General features: G+C 47.5%; 2 protein-coding genes across 5 annotated transcripts in view; both read right to left on the bottom strand.

Annotated features, from left to right (window-relative positions):
• Nucleotides 1–5649: 5649 nt before the first annotated feature.
• USE1 (unconventional SNARE in the ER 1) lies at nucleotides 5650–11381 on the bottom strand. Of its 2 annotated transcripts, XR_008535631.2 has the most exons (9): nucleotides 11224–11381; nucleotides 11036–11085; nucleotides 10416–10494; nucleotides 9156–9308; nucleotides 8958–8976; nucleotides 8212–8242; nucleotides 7812–7974; nucleotides 6914–7606; nucleotides 5650–5803 (listed from the first exon to the last, which is right to left on the bottom strand). XR_008535631.2 is itself a non-coding variant. In XM_054650266.2 (8 exons), exons 1-8 carry the CDS (start codon nucleotides 11359–11361, stop codon nucleotides 7424–7426), a joined length of 816 nt encoding a protein of 271 aa, XP_054506241.1. In that variant the 5' UTR covers nucleotides 11362–11381; the 3' UTR covers nucleotides 5650–7423. The 2 variants fall into 2 exon arrangements, 1 of the variants encoding a protein (XP_054506241.1); XM_054650266.2 differs by having other exon boundaries at nucleotides 5650–7606.
• Nucleotides 11382–11836: 455 nt separating this feature from the next.
• The window catches only part of MYO9B (myosin IXB), a 53760-nt gene continuing 49166 nt past the window's right edge, over nucleotides 11837–16430 (bottom strand). For 2 of the 3 annotated variants that reach the window (XM_077191350.1, XM_077191351.1), the window contains 7 exons: nucleotides 16213–16318; nucleotides 15413–15544; nucleotides 14344–14467; nucleotides 13877–13924; nucleotides 13267–13403; nucleotides 12883–13010; nucleotides 11837–12734 (listed from right to left, as the gene is read on the bottom strand). In XM_077191350.1, the coding sequence (XP_077047465.1) occupies nucleotides 12298–12734; nucleotides 12883–13010; nucleotides 13267–13403; nucleotides 13877–13924; nucleotides 14344–14467; nucleotides 15413–15544; nucleotides 16213–16318 (1112 nt within the window). In that variant the 3' untranslated portion in view covers nucleotides 11837–12297. Of the gene's footprint in view, nucleotides 12735–12870; nucleotides 13011–13266; nucleotides 13404–13876; nucleotides 13925–14343; nucleotides 14468–15412; nucleotides 15545–16212; nucleotides 16319–16430 lie in introns of all 3 variants that reach the window. The other variant, XM_077191352.1, reaches the window with a different exon arrangement.

Here is a 16430-nt window from a genome sequence, read left to right as displayed (position 1 = left end):
GAGCCATTGCAGATTTCTGGTTCTTTTTCCAGTGGGATTCACCATTTGGTGCCTTTTTTAATCATCTCTGCGCTGCACTCGCACTAAGCCATGACAGTACGTTTCCTGGCAACTTCCAGTAATTTTATCTGGCTCTTGCTTTCAGCCATTTCTGCGAGACAAATGAGTTTTAAACTGCTGGGAAAAAAAAGCCTTTTTTAATTCAAAAATGCTTGGCAAATAGATATTTTTTTAACATTTTTATCCCACCATCTTTAGCTTACAACAGATCTCTCACTTCTGCCTGACATGAAGAGCCCCTGGGCAGGCCAGCAGGTCACTGTGCCTCAGTCCCTTTGTCTGGACACTGAATTGCACTATGAGTTTACCCTATTTAAAATACTTTGCATTGCTTTTCCAGGTAAAGAATCCCTGCAGTTGTGCCAGGGACACGACAGAGTGTGAATGAGGGGAGGGCTGGTCGGGGAATCATGGCTCTGCTGCTGTGGTTCAGCCCCTGACGTTGTTTGAGGTTTCCCTGTTGGACAGGGTAAGGCTGGTGGCCTGATTCGACCACAGTAAGCAGGATTAGCTGGGATGGTACCTGTGCCACAATAACTACATCTTGCCATTTGCAGACTATTTAAATGCTGAGATGAAAGGCTCTGCTTAAGTGGGGATGCTTTCTCTGTCATCAGCACAGCAGATGTGTGTCTGCACAGCACAGGAGCTGTTGATTCAGCCCATTGATGCATCAGAGCCACACTCATGGGACGGCATTTCCCCCATTTCTGTCCTTTTTTCCCAAATCCATGCTGCTGCCTCGAGCTGGCAAATGCAGAGAGACTTGGAACTCCACTCATTCTGGACTGCTTCAGGAAGTAAGGGCAGTTAAGGAATGGAAATAAACAACAAAAGTATGCATTCTGTGTTTGCAAATTAACCTGCTTTATGAGTGTAGACTTTGCATAAAACAGACAGAGCCAAACATCACCTGGACAGCTCGGGCTGTGTGGAATTTATACTGGGACTGTAACAGCAACCTGCTCTTGCTTACTCACTTATGTTCTCATTGCCTTCCATGTAATAATGATATCAGCTTACACATTGGCACATGAGGATTAAAGGCTACAGATTTATTATCTTTCCTTAAAATACTATTTTTAGTTTCTAATTACTGATTAAGAACATCAGGGTGCAACCTTTCCAGCATCTTTCCCATACATTCACTGCTACATATTCATCATGCTACAGTGCACTTGGTTTGCAATCAGATAAACCAACAGGAGCAATGTGGGCGCTTAGAAACTAAGCCAACACCTGCTTACTCTTTTTTTTTTTTTTCTAATAGCTGCAATGCAGGCTCTTCCTTTATTCCTGATTCAAGAAGCTACTAAAATCACCAGTTTGATATATTAAATATTGGCAACAGTCAAATTTCTTCCTCTTCACTACAGATGTTTTATGGTTTGGTTAAAATAACTTGGAAATAAGCAGGGATAAGTACTATGAACTGTGACAATCACAGACCATGGGGGTTCAGATCTGAATCCTCCTGAGAAAATAAGTAGACTTGCAATAGAGTGCATCCATCTGTTTGACCCTACAAAGATTTATTTGTTTTGGTTTGATCGATTCCTTACTTAAATCATGGAATGGTTTGGGTTGGAAGGGGCTGTAAAGCCCATCCCAGAGCCACCCCTGCCATGGCAGGGACACCTCCCACTGTCCCAGGCTGCTCCCAGCCCTGTCCAGCCTGGCCTTGGGCACTGCCAGGGATGCAGGGGCAGCCCCAGCTGCTCTGGGCACCCTGTGCCAGGGCCTGCCCACCCTGCCAGGGAACAATTCCTGGTTCCCAATCTCCCATCCAGCCCTGCCCTCTGGCACTGGGAGCCATTGCCTGGCTCCTGTCCCTGCAGGCCTTGTCCAGAGTCTACTGCTCTGTCCTACAGATGCCTCCACATCAAACCAACCTAAGTGTGACAAGTTCCCACCAGATCCCTCCTGCAGATCAATGCTACTCAGAGCTGAAGCCCTTGGAAGCCCATCCCTGGAGCAGGAGCCACGTTTGCACAAACAGGTGGGGACAAGGACTTTGTAAAGCAGCTGGAATATTGCAGCAGTGACATCCTTGGACTGTCACAAGTGTCTGTGGAGAGAGAACCCAGCTCAGCTCCCAACCACCAACACGTGGAGCTGCTCAGAGCTTCACACCTTAAGAACCAACATATCTTTTTTTCTATATACTGGAACACATGGGTGGGTTTTAGGCTGTGTGTCTTTAGCCATACAAATTAAAGTTCCTCATTAATTAACCAGCTTTGGAATAGTCAAGGAACACAAACTTTTGCCCAAAAGGAGCTTTGGAGCAGTTGACTCACCAAGAAGGTTCATTGGTACCAATTCTGTTCTAAGAACTAAACTGCTTGAAAACCAGATCAGGAGCCAAAGCCACACAGCAGCCTGGGGGCTGAGCTGAGGTCCCAACTCCCACTTTCTGCCCCACCAGTTCACTGTGGCCTTCTCTTAACAACAAGTTGCAACTGCCTGGGTGAAGAGTTAAACCATGGCTGGGGTTGCTCTGTTTTTATTGATTTGCCAGGCCCTCTTTCCTGCTCACACATTTCTCACCAGGCAATTTGCACGTTCTGCAGCCTCCTGCCCTTTGAAGATGCAGCAGAGCTGCTGTTGAAGCCAACAACAGCCAAGTCTCTGCATCACTGGCAGGATGTTGCTGTGAAGGTTTACGGGATTGACTTCTCAGTGACTAAACCCAACGCTGAGAGCACAGGAGAGCTGACCTTGGAAAATTATCTCATCCTGTTTAGAGTCACACAAAACCCTCGGCCAAATCTTTTAATATAAAATATTTCACGTCATGGATTGACAGAGTTCCTTTCTTACCCTTCCTTCCGTCCACACCAAATCCGATAAGTGACTTCTGTCAGTGAGAAGGCTCAGAGGATGGAGATCCGGTCACTTTATGTGCTAAGGACAGAAGTCTCAGCTTTTTACTCTTGAAACAGGAAACACTGTCAGATCCTTCTGGAGAATTCTATTGTTACATGAGCAAATACAAATTTTGGCCAGGGTGAAAATGGCAGAGGGCATCTCTCTGCTACATGCAGGTCAAAGACCCTGGAGATGAAGGATGCAAATTCCAGCTCCTCATGGCCAGCTGCAGCACTGGCTCATTTTAGCTTTTTTTTTGTCCAGTTTCTGGTTTTGTGCAGTTTGATTTTTGGGTGTCACAGAGGCAGATGCAAATATGCAACTTATTTTTAATTTCTTGTAAGAATCTTTTTGTTCTAATTCAGCATCAAAATTTTCAACTTGAAAAAACCAAAGTACTGTCAGCATTCCCAACCTGGGTCTGGCGAGCAGGGCTCAGATGTGGAACAGCCAGACAGATGTGGCCCTCCTGAGCCTCCTCATCCTCCATCATTCCCTACAGCTTCTCAGGCTCACCTCAGGCAGCCCCAGGTGTGTTTTGCACAACCTGCTGCCAGGCTCCCTGCTCTCCATCAGCCACCACAGCCCAGCCACCAGCTACACCAGTTCTGATCCGCAGCTCACCCCAGCCCCTCCTTCCTTGGGTCGACACTAATGCCTGTTTTTTTCTCGACACTAATGCCTGTTTTTGTTGATCCAGAGTCTAATTTGGAGGGAGCACTGGTGGTCTGGGCAGCACCTCGGGTTCCCAAGCTCTGGCTCTGTGCTCTGCACTGCTCAGGGGTTGCGTTTCGGACGAGTCAGAACTCCCAGTTCCCGTTTGATAACCGGTTTGTTCTGTCGCTGGGAGACACGCCCTCCCTCTGTAAATGTTACAAATCAGGCGTATCTGATCCATTATTCACTAACTGCTGCTGCTTCCCAGTTCCAGCCCCTATTAGAGGGAGAGCTGATGCCAGAAATGTCACGGTGGCATCATGTGACAGGTGGTATTGATTTAGTGCCGTTGGCTTTAATGTCACTGCCGTTCAGTGGGACACACGGCGAGTGCACACGGATTCCCAGCAGTGGGGCAGGTCAGGACAGGAGCTCCCAGCCAGCCCCATGCCAGGCCCTGGGACTTAGGAATTACATTGGGGATTCTGCTGCAGACTGGGACATTTGAGTATCTGCTCCAAGCTGCTCTAGCACTGCCTTTACGGGTTTTGTGATTCACAGAATGGTTTGGGTTGGAAGGATCTTAAAGCCCATCCCATCCCACCCCTGCCATGGGCAGGGACACCTTCCACTGCCCCAGGCTGCTCCAAGCCCCATCCAGCCTGGCCTGGAACACTTCCAGCAATGGGGCAGCCACAGCTCCCCGTGCCAGAGCCTCACCACCCTCACAGGGAAGAATTTCTTTTGTAAAAGAAACTAAATTGTAACTATAAATTACAAGACTCAATTCTGAGGTTTCATGGCAGGTTTACAGCAGACAATGAGAAGGGAGGTGACACTGGGTGTCACACAGGGAGCAGAACCCTGCTCTGCCCATTCCCTCCTTTTCACTCTTCATGGGATATTCCCTTCTGGCAGAGTAGCTGCTCACAGCCTCTCAAGTTTGATGCACAAAGTGCAAAGAAAACCCAAGGGAGCACATGGCCAAAGCCTGGCACTGCCCAGCCACAGGAGCCATGGCACCCAGCGTTCTGCTCCCGCCATTCCTGCACCAGCAGCCTGTGAAGGATCCTTCCAGCACATCCCATCTGTGCTGAGGACACTGCTGAACACTGAGCATTGTAAGAGTCTCTGCCACCAAGGGTGTTTGCCAGAACAGCTTACACTGACCCGGAGCCACTGCTGCTGCCAGACTCTGAACCTCTGCATCCACTGGCCTGACGTGACCCAAGCCTCCAGAAGGGTTTTGGTTTAATTTTCCTTACTCTCTCAAAGCAGGTAGGCTGCCAAGAAACCAAGCAAGGCCCAGCCCTGTGCCTGATAAACATCTGCCCATGTGGATTTCCCAAGCTTTTGGGAAAGTTAAGCAACTCTCACAGAAGGCCATTTCTATACATGTTCTGTATGTATTATTCTGTGGAGAGCTGCACAGAGCCCTGTGCCACCAAATGGAGCTGAGGGCTGGGCAACAGAGCATCCACCACCCCCCACAGGTCAGTCAAAAATAAAAACTGTCATTCATCTGGGAAATGTCACAAAGCCCTGAGTCATTGTTTATTCTAAATAGCACCGGCTCCCATCTTCAAAGTGGTGTTGAATGACTGCAATTGCTAAATGAACTTCAGAAAAGCAAAGACAACAACCCAGCCTTTGTGTGCAGGGCAGTGGATCCGTTGGGTTGGGAGAAGAAGAGAACGTTTTTCCACCTGGGAGAGAAGCCCCAGGAAGCAGAGGCTCAGTGCTCAACGGCTGCTGCAGATAACAAAAAGTGTTACAGGGTTCACTCCTGGCCGTTCATTCAACACAACAAACACCCATGAACTGTCAATGGGCAAAAGTTAAGTGGTTTCTGAACTCACTCCATGCAGGTTTCTTTGTAAATCAGTACCTGTGACTTGGAGGGGTGGATGTTTTCTTGGAGACAAGCTATCACTAGCAGCTCCCTTTCATGTCTTTCCAATCGAAAATTTCCTAATTTATAAGTGCCAAAAAGTTACAGGCAACCCATTTTGCTGATAGCAAAAGTCAGTTTTAAACTTGTCTGCAGTGATGCACCAAATCTTTTGTAAACTAGGAAAAAATAATTTATTTCAAGTAATAAAGAGGACAGTGTTATGGACAATGAAGCATTAATGTTGCATCCCAAAATCTCACAGACAAAAACCATTCCAGCATCACATTCAGCCTCCAAGAGAAGAGCTTGGCACTGAAATGCCTGCAGGGAAAGTAGTGAACAATCAGAATTGAAAAATAATTTGGTGACACAGCATTGACTAATGAAGCACAGTGAAATGTCAGACTTTACATACAGATGAAGGAAAACAACTGGGAAATGTAGAAATGTCCATAAACTGATTGCTGCAACTATAAATTTCTCTAAACTCAAGGTAAGTAAAACAGGAGTATATTGCAGATATCTGAGTAACTGGAATTAAAAGCTGTACCTCATAATATAATTATTCATTTGATAATACATAAGTGAGTGGCACACTACATTGCAAACATTGTGTTAAATGAACAGAAATATTTTGTGTAAAAAATGTGAACTGCCTTCATTACCATGGGGAATGGGAAATGCCACATTTCTGTACAGGAGAGAGCAGGGCTCTGACACAGAGCCTGGTGCTTTGGGGTGTGTTCAAAGCAAAGCTGGATGTTCCTAAGAACCACCCAGCTGTGACAAACAGCTCTTCCCCCTCATCCCCTGTCCTGGGGCTGTTGGGATCAGCAGCCAGGCCTGGAACACCCCATGGTTTGGGTCCAGCCAGGGTCACCTGCTGCCCCTCACCTCCTGCATGGGACACAGCTGAACACTGACCAGCAGGATGCACAAGGTTTGCTTTCAGCTTATCACAAGCACCTCCACAGACTCTCAGGCTGTCACACAAACCCTGCTTTACTACAGTTTTTCTAGCAGCAGCGTTTTAAACATATGAGTTTCTTTTTTCTCTGTCTTATTTTAGTGAACACTTAAGACAACAGGAAGAATTTGCTCAAAAAGAAAGGCTGAATATTTTTAAATTATTATTTCTGTCTTGAAGACACCACCTTCCTTTGCCCTCATCTTCCAGCACAAGCATGTTTGCACAGGTGAGGTCTGTGCCACCTGCAGCACTGTGTGTACAGCTGGAAGGTGGCAGGGTCACAGTGTTTCCTTCAGGCAATGGCATCAACACCACAATGAGAAGTGAGAACATTTGCACGCACAAAAGGGAGGCAAACACTGCACAGAAAGCAGCTCCAGTCCTGTAGTAATCTAAACTGGTGAAGATGGTGAAGTACAAAGTCCCATCTGGGCAAAAGGTGAGCCTGAGAAGAGTTTTACCTTTTGATACTCTGAATCTGAGCCAAGCAAGGACCTGAACAGCAGAATTCTCTTTCTACACCTGCAGCTGTGTATGTACAGAACTGAAATTAAATATCCTGTTGGCAGCAAGCTCCTAGGTCAATACAGAAAAGCTGTGAAGACAGGAAAGAATGTAAGGCTTCAACTGTTATTTAACTTTGTATTGACTAAACGCCTTTTAGGAGTCATAACATTTGTCACAAACACATTAAAAATGACTGCATTTATCCACTAAAGAACTTGTTAGCAGCTTAGTGCAAATTCTCATCCTTACCTCAGCTCTCCCTGCAGGAGGCAGCAAGAGTCACCAAGTAAACAAGTATGCAAGTGTGGAAAGGCTTCCTCAGGAAAGCTTCCCCCAGTGCCTGCACAGGGAGGAGATGCAAGGGAGGCCTTGCACAGCCTCTCTAAGGGCACTGACTGTGACAGTTCTCACACCAGCTGAGCTTTCCCACTGCACTGCAGGCAGCTTTAAGTAAAATGAAATTTTCATTTCAGTTTGGGGAAAATCCTGATGAAGAGAATCATGCTGATGAATATAAAACAAACTACAATTAGCATTATCCACAGCAGCCAGTTGACAGATTTCTTGGCGTGCTGTTCCAGGCGGTCGGATTCGTCCTTGAGCTTCTCGAAGTTCTGGTCTGCCATCCTGAGGGAGTGTGACAGTGTCTGTGGAGCAAAGAGAGCAAACAGGGTCAGCCTCACAAGAGAGAGCAAAGAGGGGCAGCTTCCTCCAACAGAGAAAAGCTTCAGCTGCAGGCAGGTGTTACCCCCACTCTGATCCTACCTGGAATCAAGCTACAGGATTTCACACATCAGCACTTGAACCTTGTGGGCTGCAAAACCTGAGGGGCCACAGCTCAACATGCACTACCTGGTTGTCCTGTTTGATCACGTTCTGGGCAGCCAGAGTGTTGTTTTTGAGGCTGCGAGCCAAGCTGAGCATTTCCTCAGCCAGCTTGTCCTGCATGTCCTGGTGGTGCTGCAGCACAGCATCCAGCTCCACTGCCGACTGCTTCTCGTCTGATGGGAGGCCTCTGCAAGAGCACGAGGGAAAAAAGGGATTCACATTTCCTTGGGGGTTGATCTCACAAGTCTGCCCCAGGTTTTACATCTCTACAAGACAACAAAGCCCACTGAGTCAACTGAAGGCATTATATTTTGGTCTCTATAAGCAGACACTTCACCTAATTTAAAGCATATCAGGGATTTAAAGGTCATTGGGAAAACAGTTCCCAAAACACTGAGCACTGGAATGAGAAATTTTGACTTACTTTCGCCTCCTTATGTTCAACTCCTCAGAATCTGGAAAAATAAAAAAAGTGCTTAGCATGTTCTAAATTCCCATGCAATCACAGGCTGAAAAAACAAGTCTCCTGTAAGGGATTTTTGGATATCCAAATCCTACTCAGCCTCTACCCCAAGGAATATGGGTGTCAAATGCCTACCTGCTTTCTGCAGGGAAAAGAGGACACCCAACATCAAAAGAGGGGAAAAACCCCAGCTGAATCACATCCCTGAGGGCAGGGTTTCAGCCCGTGTGTCTCAGTGTTCTTTCAGGACACGTTAGATTGGCCCAGCTCCAGCTGCTCTAACGGTAGCCATGGAAACCTCAAATTAATTCCTCCCAGTTCCCTACGTGAATAACATGGCTGTGTATTCCAGAGGAACTGAACAACACCTACTCAAAGCACCCAGGATCACATGGTTTGCTCAGAGCAGAAGGGAACAGGCACAAAATAAATTACCCCTGCTAATTCTGTAATTAGAATGTCCGTTTCTGCATGAATGCTACAAAAAGAGCTTCCTGCAAGTCCCTGCCACCATTGATAACAACACTTCTGCTTTCATCTGTCAGGGGTTTTGGTTTAGCTCGTTTTTAAAATCTGTTGTCTTGAAAAGAAGTGAGGCACTAAATTAAAAGTACACTTTGGGGAATCTTGAATACCTGACCTCCCTCTTCCCCTCTTTGTAAGACTCAGGTTGACTACAGTTAGAGGAAGCAACAGATTGAACTTACCATCAGTAGCCAGGGGGTCCTGGGAGGAGAGAGAGAACCAAACCAGCAGATTACAAAGGGGCAGTGATAAAGGACAGGCCTGGCAGAGTGCCTGTGCCCAGGATTTAGAGATAAAGAGGCGCCTCCCCAGGCAGCCTGGGACACCCGTGAGGCAGCTGAACACAAGCAGGACGCTGTGTGCAGCAGCGCTGAACGCACCGCGCCGAGCAGCTCGCTCCTCATCTGGCCCGTGCAGCGCGCCTTGGTCTGCAGGTGCACGGTTCTGGTGGCCGGGGTTCTCTCCTTGGCTGTCGTCGGGGTGCGCCCCGGGGCCAGGAACTGGTTTGCCAGAGCTTTTTCTGTCGATGAAGACTGGGAGTGGGAAAAAGCAGGGAGCAGTCATGGATATGACACCGTGCAGTGTGAGGCAGCTGGGGTGAGACCCACACATAGGATAGGGGTGCAATCCCACAGCTGCTTCCCTGTTGTGGTGTGTTTTTGTACTTTGGAGTAAACTATATGGGAAAAATGCAGGGATACAAAAACAAAACTATTACAAAGTATTACAGATTGTACTCTCCTCCCTCTACCTGTGTAATCCCTTTCCTTTGCTGAGAGCATCCCCAAATCCCCACCCTGGCTCTGTGTCAGTCACTCAGCATCCCATCCCCTCCATCTAGAACTTTCCTCCAGGACATTGAGTGATCAGCCAGAGGCCAGGAGTCAGCCCCCCAAGTGTTTCTCCATAGGCTGACCTAAATGTCCATTCCCCAGTATCCAAACCTTAATTTTTCTTATTGCTCAGTAAATGTCATCTACTTTATGTTCCCACCTCCCTTTCAATGTAACCTTGGCAGCTCTCCCGGGGCTCTCAGCAGGAGCCCCCTGAGCTGTGGGAGCTCCCAATTTGGATGAACCCCTGCTAAGAGTCGGCCCTTTTATCCTCCACCGATGCCTCTGGTGCCTCTCCTGCTGCAAAGGTGACCAGCCTGGCTGCCCTCAGTACCCTCAGGGCACAAGAGAGTGTCTGTCCCCTGCTGTTGGCCGAGCAGGGGGTGGCCAGGTTCCTGAGGGGCTCCCAGAGAGATGGAGACACTTCCCAACAGGGAATTCAGCCCGAACAGCAGCACTGGCTGCACCTCACTGGCTAAACCCAGCTCGCTGGCATTTCACAGCTCTCCAGGTGAGCTGGGAGCAGCCCAGAGAGGTGTCAGGCCTGAGGGACAGCACCTGCCCTTGCATCTCACAGCAAAGGAGTGAGAAAGATGAACACTTTGCTTTTGGAGTTTCATACAATACCTCCTTTTAACAAAATATGAATCCAATCTATTTACTCAGGCTTTCACAAGGAGTGCCTAATAAGATTTTATCAACTGTTGTTTTGAGAGGTAAGGTAAAAAGCAAGCATAGGAACCAGGCAATAGGTGAATATAAACACAGAATACTGGAATCTTTTCAAGCTGAACTAGTAGATCTTACCAATTTTTCAGCTTCTAGGAGTCCCTTTAGGAAGTCCACTTTGCGAGAGTATTCATTCAGCAGCTCAGGAGCTGGCTTGCTGTTGAATTGAAAGATAACAATATCAAAACCAAAAGTTATCAGCATTTTCTAGCGTTCTACTTTCCAAGTGAAATAATAAAAAAACCCCACATGGTTTTTCAAAGAAGCAGAAATAGCCTCAGGTCGGGAATACACTTGCAACCCTCTGTAAATCACCTTTTCCAAGGCAGGGAGGGCTCAAGGAATATGTATTTCCACAGGGAAAACACACTGCTGTGGTGTTTGTGGGCTATGGCTGACTTACAGGTAAGAGATTATTGAATGACAGGGTCATTGATGTTGGAGAAGACCTCCAAGATCACCAGATATGACCTTCGACTGAATCCCCCCATTTCCACTAAACCATATTGCAAAGTGCCACATCTGCTCTCTTTTTGAACACTTCCAGAGATGGTGACTCCATCACTTCTCTGGGCAGCTCTTTCCTGTGTTTTACCACTTTCACTGAAGGAATTTTTCCTGGTATCCAACGTAAACCTCCCCTGGCACACCCTGAAGCACAAACCCACAACAGGCACCCAGGGGCTCAGAGCGCTCACCTGGACTGCTTCTTCAGCTCCCGGAGCATGTCCTCCAGAGCAGCCACATACTGAGGGCAAAAACAAGATTTTAAACGACAGCATTAAGGAGAATTCCCCTGTCTTGCAAAGGCTGTGGGTTTAACGCCACAGCGCTCCCGTCTCGGTTCCTGAGGGGCCGAGGAGCGGGAGGGGCGCGGCGGCCTCACCTTCTCCAGCCGCCATTCCTCAGGGTCCCGCCGCTCCGCCGCCAGCGCCTCGCACCGGCTCAGGAGCCGCATCAAGTTCAGCTCCAGCCGCGTCGCCGCCATGGTGGCACCGGAACTCGCCTCAGCGCCGGGCGCCATCTTGGGGCGGGGCGCGGGGAGGGGCGGGAAGCGCCGGGCGGGCCGTGACCGCCCCGGTTTATTTAAAAAACCCAAAAACCTCCCCCATATCACCCCAAACCCAAGGCGTGCACACGGGCACAGAGGCAGCTGTCGCTCGGGGCAGCGCTGGGGCCGAGCTGAGCTCTTCCCTCACTCCAACACGGTGCAGCGCCGTGAGGGGCCGGGGCATGGCCGTGGCCTCAAGGAGCTGCTGTGGGATGGCAGCTCGGCCTCGGCTGTGTCCCTGCATGGAGGTGAGGCGGCTCGCACAGCGCACCCAGCACGGGAGCTCCCCTTTGCTCTATCAGCACCAAAATCCTCCCCACCCCACACCACAGCCGCGTTAGTGCTTCCCTTTCCCCCGTTCTTTATCACTACTTCATAAAAACAGTAACCCGAGTAAAGGCTTCCTTCGGAATAACTTGCTTGTTAGACATCGATCGACTACCACATGTATTTTTTAAAAGTGCAATGTTTTAATAAACATTTTTATATATGTTGGTCTCAATTAAGGCTATTACCACATTACAATTCTGTAAACCATAGAGAAAATTGTCATAAAATCATACAAAACATTAAGGCAACACACATTGACCTAAATTGACTGTTGGTCCCGTGAGAGTCCATTGTAAGGCAAATGGAAAAGGCACAGCAGCGGAATGGGGGGGCCTGGTTCCTGTACACTCAATCCATATATTTTACTCAACATGAGAGTTTATTTTCTTTGCAAGGTTTTAATTTAAAGTGGAGAATGTTTGCTTTAAACAACCTTGCTTAACCCTTACAGTACTGTACATTTCTGGGCTGCCTTCCCTCACAGCCACTTAAAAGGCCATGAATGAGCCTCACAGCCCTCAAAGGGTTAAAGCCAAAGCTGTGGTCGACTTCAAGAAGAGTCCAGAGCACTGAAAAATTTCACTTCTCCACACAGGGAATGTGAGAGTAAGGGTCTGAGAACCTGCGCTTGAGTTTTGCTGTGGGTTCGTATTCATCCCCGAGTTCCTGAGCGTGGGCCAGTGCAGACCCTTGTGCAATGTACACCGAGTGGATGCTGTCCGTCCGCCTGGCTGGCTGCTCCCTCCGCTGCACCCTCTGACGCTCTTCCTTCGAGAAAGCCTCGTCCTGGGATTCTGTACATTTGAACATCCCGGGAGGAAGTTTTATGTTTGCTGTTGGCATCACTGGAGTTCGACGGGGCACTTTAATCTTGGACAGTGTTAAGGAGTATCTGCGTCTTGAAGCCAGGGGTGCAGAGTAAGAATCTGAAGAGGTTTGCGGGAGAGAAGGCACTTTGCAAATGTCTTTGGCAGGCACGCTGGAGCTCTGAGCACAGCAGTGTAATCCAATAATTGCTTTAAAGAAAGAAGATACTTAGAGACTGATAGCAGGCCTAAAATGTAACTCAATACGAGCCACTGTGACCAGATAATGTCTGGTCACCTGGCTGTATGCAATGAAAGATGTAGAATAAAGAAAAGCACTTACTACCTTAATACTGACCTTCGGTATCCACCCGGCCTGGTTTGTCCTCCAGCAGGCTCTCTGTGCTCGCAGAGGTCTCTGAGTCCACGTTTTCCTCGTCAGAGCCTCGCTGGTCGAGCTCAGGTAAGCGGTAAGTGATGTCCTCCCTGCATCAAACACAGGCTGCAGCACCTCTGACACGAGCACCTTCACCCAGCTCATGTTCAGAGGTAAAGCATGTACTCATTAACTATTAATGCTCACTTCTTTTCTCTCAGCTAGTGCTTTGTATTTTCCTTTTCCCTCTTGTCAAGGCCTTACAGAACAGAGTTAGATCCTTTTGGATAGAAGGTATCCTGCTTTACTACCTGTGTTCCCTCCAAGTGCAAAGGGCATGGCCTGAGCAGGTAGAGGGGGACTTACTTTTCTTCTTTTATTGACTGTATGCGATCAATGAGAATCTCCTTCTCCCGGTTGGCTTCAGAAACATCCTCCTCTTCATGCACAGAGTCCAGCTCTGAGGTGCCACTGTCACTTCCTTTGACCTGAGAGCTTTTACTCTGCAGGACAGATTCACATTAACACTTGTCAGTCACAAGCAGCTACACCCAGCTGCAAGTTTCAGAGTGAAAGACAAATGAGTGGGTCAAAGGAGAGGCTGATGGAATTGATGAAGAGCTGTTAGTTATCCCCACAAATGTTTCAAAAAGTAAGAAAATTTCCTATTCATCTGATATCCAGGATTTTGTTACCTTTTTTTGATCTGTGAGGCTCAGCTTAGTTTTAGTAGTCACTTAATGAGTAATATTATTACATCCAATGTAAGTTACACACAGTGTCTATAAAATATCAGGATATGACAGAAGAGCCCAGCAGCCCTGCATGCAGTCTGGGGAGGAAGTTGCACCAGTACATGCAGTCGTGATTGTTGAAAAGAGTGTTTAAAACTGAGTTACAACCCGTGTAAGTATTTTAGTCATGCAAGAGTACCATAAGAAAAACCCATGCACTGGAGGCAGGCAGTTGTACATACCAGCTTCCCCTCGTAAGGGGAAGAGAACCCAAGTTTTATAGGCCAGAGCTAGGAGAAATGGAGACCAAATTCACTATATGCAGCCTCTGATCAGACACAGTTTGGTTTGTATTAAACAGTACAACAAAAACAAAGAGTATTTTCCCTCCTAGAATGCAGCATATTTTTGCACACCAGCCATCTCTGAAGTGAAGGAACTCTTTTGCCATATCAGACACTCAATCTTAGTTCCACTGACAGAATTACATAGGAATAGATTTTGCCCAGTACAAAAGCAGATTCCCACCCCTGCACCCTTCATTTATCAGAACCTCAGTGCAGCTGTATATTTAGCTCCTACCAACAGCTTTGGGCAGTTGCTTTTTTTCCAGATGATTTCTGACTCGCTGAATGGATGGACAGAAGTAGCACTCCCTCCCCAAGAAATTGGTGCAAGTTTTATTTGGAAGTTTTATTTCAACACTTACCGTGTTCTGCCGAAGCAACGAGAGCCGTCGGAAAGCAAAGCTCTCTGCTGCTTCCAGCTGATTGATTTCTTCCATTTTTATCTTGTACTTCCTTATCTGCTCCTTTATGAGCATCTCTACACACCTGTGAGAAAGGCAAGGTGTTATTGAGCTGCCTCATACCCTGAAGGATCTAAAACAGCCATGGTGGGGTGGGATGCTGCTCCTGGCTTGGGGGTGTTTGTCACACACGTGGCTGGAGTGAGACCACAGTGTCCCAGCCCATCCCTCACAGCAGCACTGCATGGTAACAGGGTGAAGAGTCCAACACAGCAGGCACAGCAGGACAGGTAATGGTGACAGGTAATGGCACATGTTCCTCCTGGGATCAGCAGAGCCTCCCATGCTGGCTGTACACAGTGGTGAGCACACAGACATTACCACAGCTGCCAACAGCTCCTGCTGCTTCTACCTCTTGTCCCTGTGCTGGCACAGGCTGGCAGAGACACAACGGGCCTGCAACTGCCCTTCGCCACCTCTGTGGCCCCAGGGATCAGTAAGAAGTTACAAAAAGCTGTCAGTTTTCAAAGTCTGTTTCCATTGGAGGCAGAGGCAAGGCCAGCCATGCAGTGAGGATGGTGAGGGGCTCTCACAGCCAGAGTTACTGGAGGCTGAGGAGAACAGAGAGGGTCAAGGACAGAACCTTCTTCCATTCAAAGAACAATGCAGAAGAGATCATTGGGGGTTCTAAGTATGCAGGAGACAGTTTAATTCAATATAATATTTTTTATTATGCCTTGGATCTCAGCAAAATAGATAATTAGGGTACAAGCCCCCCAAAAATACATTATCTTGATGTAAAACCTGACAGTAAAGAGTTATAGACCATCCTACTCCATGCATAGTAAAACAGGTGGAAGGTTTGAGAGGGGTGTATGAACTGGCAGCACTGGCAGAGATAGAATTCAACAACTCTTGAACCTCATCTTCTCAGCTTGATACGAATAAAGTTGTAACAAACACAGGTCAGTGGTGCTGACCTTCCATCCCATTCCAAAACACTGCTTCTCAGCAGACTGCCAAAACTTACATGGTTGTTTTTGAGACATCCTTCATGCTGGTCAAGGGGTCAGAGGTATCAGGACAGCGCAAGAGGCACGGAGCAAACACGATGGCCAAGGCGTTGGGGGACATGCGGTTCACATCTTCTATCAAAGACACTCTGGAATTCAACAGCCAGGAAAAAAGATTTTAACCTTGCTAGAATACAAACACCCTGAGCACACCTTGCCAGGGTTCCCAAATGACATAGGGAGGACTCTTGGACACTCAGTGTCTACAGCAGCCCAAAGAAGCTTTACAATTGTTCCATACCTCCTAAGTGGACAACATTTCATGTACCAAAGGACCAGGGAGTCACCCAGGCTAAGCTAGTCTGGTAGCTTCTTAAAAGTATGTTGGTGATTCAGCATCTTCTCTTCAAAAATCCCTTTTGCCCATGTTCAGAGGGCTGCTTGGAAAGTCCCCAGGTTCCTTGGGTAAGAGCAGCCCTTTCCCAGCAACATTTACCCCTGCTCCTGGCACTTGCCTATGCTCCTCCTCATTCACTACAAGCCCCTCTGTCTAAAACCTGGTGCTTGGATGATTCACCAAGGCTTTGAGATCTACCTTGTCCTCAAAGTTGTTCTTCCCTGGTTTGATCCAAATACACCAGGTGTAGAAGTAACCACACACCTGTTCATGAGCACAACTACTAGCTTGAATTCTTTCATTTCCAAAGCAGCAGCACAATCCCCACACTGACACTGAAGGTGTTTAACAATTTAGAAAGATTCCAAGCAGCACTCAGACTCAAAGTTTCTCTACAAATGAAGAAATTAAACTCATTACTTGACGAGATGGAAGATGAGTCGTTCCAAGGTATTATGATTTGCTTGTGGGAGCTTCTCCAGGACACTGTAAATGGCACAGAGTTGCTCCTGTTTCTCTGGCAGTTCTGCACAAAGGGAGAAAACACAAGATATTAATTACTGTGCTAGGCTAGTGGAAAGCTTCAAATTCCTAAATTCTGTTAAATCTTACTGTCACTTCATTTAGCAACTATTACA

This window comes from Agelaius phoeniceus, chromosome 29, assembly GCF_051311805.1.
Source record: "Agelaius phoeniceus isolate bAgePho1 chromosome 29, bAgePho1.hap1, whole genome shotgun sequence".
Classification (NCBI taxonomy): Eukaryota; Metazoa; Chordata; class Aves; order Passeriformes; family Icteridae; genus Agelaius; species Agelaius phoeniceus.
The sequence above is the reverse complement of the archived record's forward strand: the minus strand, read 5'-3'. Positions and strand labels throughout refer to the sequence as shown.

Coding starts and splice junctions, on each gene's coding strand:
- USE1 (XM_054650266.2), bottom strand. CDS start 11,361: ATGGCGCCCGGCGCTGAGGCGAGTTCCGGTGCCACCATGGCGGCGACG. Junction 11,086..11,223: donor AGGAATGGCGGCTGGAGAAG/GTGAGGCCGCCG, acceptor TTTTGCCCTCAG/TATGTGGCTGCTCTGGAGGA. Junction 10,495..11,035: donor GAGCTGAAGAAGCAGTCCAG/GTGAGCGCTCTG, acceptor TCAATTCAACAG/CAAGCCAGCTCCTGAGCTGC.